Raw genomic sequence first — 4,398 nt, 5'->3', positions numbered from 1 at the left:
GGGATGTACTCATACCCCTGTTACTGGTAATCCAGAGCAGGTAGTGCATAACTTCAGATACCGGGGGCACTACTAGCCCAGCCAGTTGCAGCTGATTAAACCCCGATAGTCCCTGTTATGGCAGATGATGAGCAGAGGAGACTTGAGAGATTTGGGAGGCTTTGACCTCCATCATTTAGTGGTGCTGAGTCAGAGGATACTTAGGGTTTTTTGGACAAGTGCCAGCGGATGCTTCAGATAACAGGTATTCTAGAGACCAGTGGGGTCTCGTTCACTACTTTTCAGTTTTCTGGGGCTTCCTTTAGATGGCGGGAGGATTATGAGAGGAGCATGTCGATCGGTGCGGCACCACTTACATCACAGGAGTTCTCCATTCTCTTTTTGGAGAAGATTGTTCCACAGTCTCGCAGAGAGGAGCTGCGCAGACAGTTTGAGCAGCTTCGGAAAGATGGCATGTCTGTGACCGAGTATAAGATGAGGTTGTCTGAGTTGGCTTATCATGCAGTCTGGTTGGTTCCCACTGATAGGGAGAGGATTATGAGGTTCATTGATGGCCTCACATAGCAGCTTCGGTTACTTATGACCTCAGAGAGGGTATTTGGTGCTACTTTTGAAGAGGTAGTTGACATTGCTCGGCAAATAGAGGTAGTCCGTAGTAAAGAGCGTGGTGAGAGGGAGGCCATGAGGCCTCGTGGACCAGGTTATTTCAGCGGTGTTCCTTTAGGAGGTTATTTTTACCGCGACAGGGGTCGTCCTTACAGGCACGCTCAGACGGGTCGTCCAGTTCACCGTGGTGCATCATCCAACCATAGTTCATACAATTCTCATTAGGATCAGTCATATCTCAGTTCCCTTTCAGACCAGAGTTTGTCCTGTGCTCCTCCAGTTCAAGGTTCATTTGCACCGGATGCTTCAAGCGGTTATTCAGGTTCTCGGGACCTGATTTAGTCCGCACCACCACCAGTACCGGGGAGTTTTTTTGAGTGCGGGGAGTTTGGGCATATGTGGAGACAAGGTCCTTGTCGCCCTAGAGGTCTAGTGCAGTAGAGGAGTCAGACTACGACTTCAACACCAGTTACTTTACCACCCGCCCAGCCAGCTCGGGATGGGGGTCAATTAGCTAGGGGTCGCCCAAGAGGGGGAGGTCGATCAGGTGGCGGTCAGGCCTAATTCTATGCTTTTCCTGCCAGGCCAGATGTTGTTTCTTCAGATGCAGTGATCATAGGTACTGTTTTAGTGTGCCACAGGGAGGCTTCTATGTTATTTGACCCTGGTTTCACTTATTCCTATGTATCATCGTATTTTGCTCATTATCTGGATATGCCCTGTGAGTCCTTAGTTTCACCTATTGATGTATCTACACTGGTGGGCGATACTATTACCGTGGACATGTGTATCGATCGTGTGTGGTAACTATTGGGGGACTGGAGACTAGAGTCGATCTTTTACTACTCAGTATGGTTAATTTTGATGTAATTTTGGGTATGGATTGGTTGTCTCCATGTTATGTTATTCTGGACTGTCACGCAAAAACCGTGACATTAGTAATGCCAGGGTTGCCGAAGGTCGAATGGAGAGTTTGCTAGATTATGTTCCCAGTTGGGTAATTTCTTATTTGAAGGCCCAACGTATGGTTGAGAAGAGGTGTTTACCATATTTGGCCTTTGTGAGAGATGTTGATATAGATACTCCTACAATTGATTCAGTACCAGTCGTGAGAGACTTTCCAGATGTATTTTTTGCATACCATCCGGGTATGCCACCCGACAGGGATATTGCTTTCGGTATTGACTTGGTGCCGGACACTCAGCCCATTTCTATTCCTTCGTATCGTATGGCACCAACTGAATTGAAATAATTAAAATAGCAACTTCAGGAACTTCTTGATAAGGGGTTTATTAGGCCTAGTATGTCACCTTGGGGTGCACCAGTTCTGTTTGTGAAAAAGAAAGATGGTACTATACGGATATGCATCAATTACAGGCAGTTGAACAAAGTTACGGTCAAGAATAAGTATCCTTTGCCGCGTATTGATGATTTATTTGACCAACTTCAGGGAGCGAGGGTATTCTCCAAAATTGATTTGAGATTAGGGTATCACCAGTTGAAAATGCGGGATTCGGATAATCTAAAGACGGCATTCAGGACTCGTTATGGTCACTTAGAGTTTCTTGTGATGTCATTTGGGCTAACCAATGCCCCAGCAACATTTATGCACTTGATGAATAACGTATTCCAGCCGTATCTTGACTCACATGTCGTGGTATTTATTGATGATATCTTGGTGTATTCACGTAGGTAGGAGGAGCATGCACAATACTTGGGTATTGTGTTGCAGAGGCCGATAGAGGAGAAACTATATGCCAAATTCTCTAAGTGTGAATTCTTGCTTAGTTCGGTGGCATTCTTGGGACACATAGTGTCTAGTGAAGGAATTGAGGTGGATCCGAAGAAGATAGAGGCATTCCAGAGTTGGCCCAAGCCATCCTCAGCTACTGAGATTCGGAGTTTTGTCGGGTTGGCCAGTTATTATCGACGCTTTGTGGAGGGTTTCTCGTCTATTGCATCGCCTATGACTAAATTAACCCAGAAAGGTGCTCCGTTCAGGTGGTCGAAAGAGTGTGAAGAGAGCTTTCAGAAGCTCAAGACGGCTTTGACTACAACCCCAATATTGGTGTTGCCTACGGGTTTAGAGTCTTATACCGTGTATTGTGACGCATCGCGTATTGGTCTTGGTGCAGTGCTGATGCAAGACGGTAGGGTGATTGCCTATGCATCCAGACAGTTAAAGGTACATGAGAAGAATTATCCGGTCCACGACCTTGAGTTAGAAGCTATTGTTCATGCTTTGAAGATTTAGCGGCATTATTTGTACGGTGTCCATTGTGAGGTTTAGACCGATCACCGGAGCCTACAACATATGTTTAAACAGAAGGATCTTAATTTGCAGCAGCGGAGGTGGTTGGAGTTTCTTAAGGATTATGACATCGCCATTCTCTATTACCCCGGAAAGGCAAATGTGATGGCCGATGCCTTGAGTTGTAAGGCGGAGAGTTTGGGCAGCTTAGCATACTTACCGGTAGTAGAGAGGCATTTAGCCTTAGATGTTCAGGCCTTGGCAACCAATTTGTTAGACTGGATGTTTTCGAGTCGAATCGAGTTTTGGCTTGTGTGGTTTCTTAGTCTTCTCTTTATGATCGTATCAGAGAACATCAGTATGATGACCTCCCATCTGCTTTTCCTTAAGGACACGGTTTAACACGGTGATGCCAAGGAGCTCACTATTGGGTATGAAGGTGTATTACGGATGTAGGGTAGGCTATGTGTGCCTAATATAGATAGTTTGCGTGAGTTGATTCTACAGGAGGCTCACAATTCGTGGTACTCCATTCATCCAGGTGTCGCGAAGATGTATCATAATTTAAGGCAGCACTATTTGTGGAGGTGAATGAAGAAAGATATAGTTGGGTTTGTTGCTCGATGTTTAAATTGTCAACAAGTGGAATACGAGCATCAAAGACCGGGCGGATCCCTTCAGAAACTTGAGATTCCGGAGTGGAAATAGGAGCGTATTACCATGGACTTCGTAGTTGGGCTCCCACAGACTTTGAGAAAGTTTGATGTTGTTTGGGTGATTATAGATCGGTTGACCAAGTCCATGCATTTCATTCCAGTTGGCACTACTTATTTTTCGGAGCGGTCGGCTGAGATTTATATCCGCAAGATTGTTCGCCTACATGTGGTGCCAGTGTCCATCATTTCGGGCGGGGGCATGCAGTTTACATCACAATTTTGGAGAGTAGTGCAGCGAGAATTGGGCACACAGGTTCAGTTGAGTACAACATTTCACCCTCAGATGGACGTACAGTCCGAGCGCACTATTCAGATATTGGAGGATATGCTATGCGCATGTGTCATTGATTTTGAGGGTTCTTGGAATCAATTTATTCCACTGCCAGAGTTTTCTTACAATAACAACTACCAATCGAGCATTCAGATAGCTCCGTATGAGCCTTTATATGGAAGACGGTGTCAATCTTCGGTGGGTTGGTTTGAGACGGGTGAGACTAAGTTATTGGGTACTGATTTGGTTCAGGATGCCTTGGGAAATGTTAAATTGAATCAGGAGCGGCTTCGCACGTCGCAGTCTAGACAGAAGAGTTATACCGACCAGAAGGTCCATTATGTTGCTTACATGGTTAGGTAAAAGGTTATGCTCAAGATTTCACCCATGAAAGGTGTGTTGAGGTTCGAGAAGAAGGGAAAGTTGAGCCCTCGGTATATTGGGCATTTTGAGATACTTAAGAAGATTGGAGAAGTGGCTTATGAACTTGCTTTGCCACCTAGTCTAGCGATTTTTCATCCGGTGTTTCATGTATCTATGCTCCGTAAGTATGT

The 4,398-nt window shown here is 45.4% G+C and overlaps 1 protein-coding gene across 1 annotated transcript; it reads left to right on the top strand.

Annotated features, from left to right (window-relative positions):
• The first annotated feature begins 228 nt into the window (after positions 1-228).
• LOC138898728 (uncharacterized) lies at positions 229-564 on the top strand. Its single transcript, XM_070184824.1, has one exon. It carries the CDS (start codon positions 229-231, stop codon positions 562-564), a length of 336 nt encoding a protein of 111 aa, XP_070040925.1.
• The last annotated feature ends 3,834 nt before the right edge of the window (positions 565-4,398 follow it).

This window comes from Nicotiana tomentosiformis, chromosome 9, assembly GCF_000390325.3.
Source record: "Nicotiana tomentosiformis chromosome 9, ASM39032v3, whole genome shotgun sequence".
Taxonomy (NCBI): domain Eukaryota; kingdom Viridiplantae; phylum Streptophyta; class Magnoliopsida; order Solanales; family Solanaceae; genus Nicotiana; species Nicotiana tomentosiformis.
This window is presented reverse-complemented; position numbering and strand designations above follow the sequence as displayed.

What these genes read in the sequence shown, in the direction of transcription:
- LOC138898728 (XM_070184824.1), top strand. Translation starts at nt 229, where the DNA reads ATGCTTCAGATAACAGGTATTCTAGAGACCAGTGGGGTCTCGTTCACT.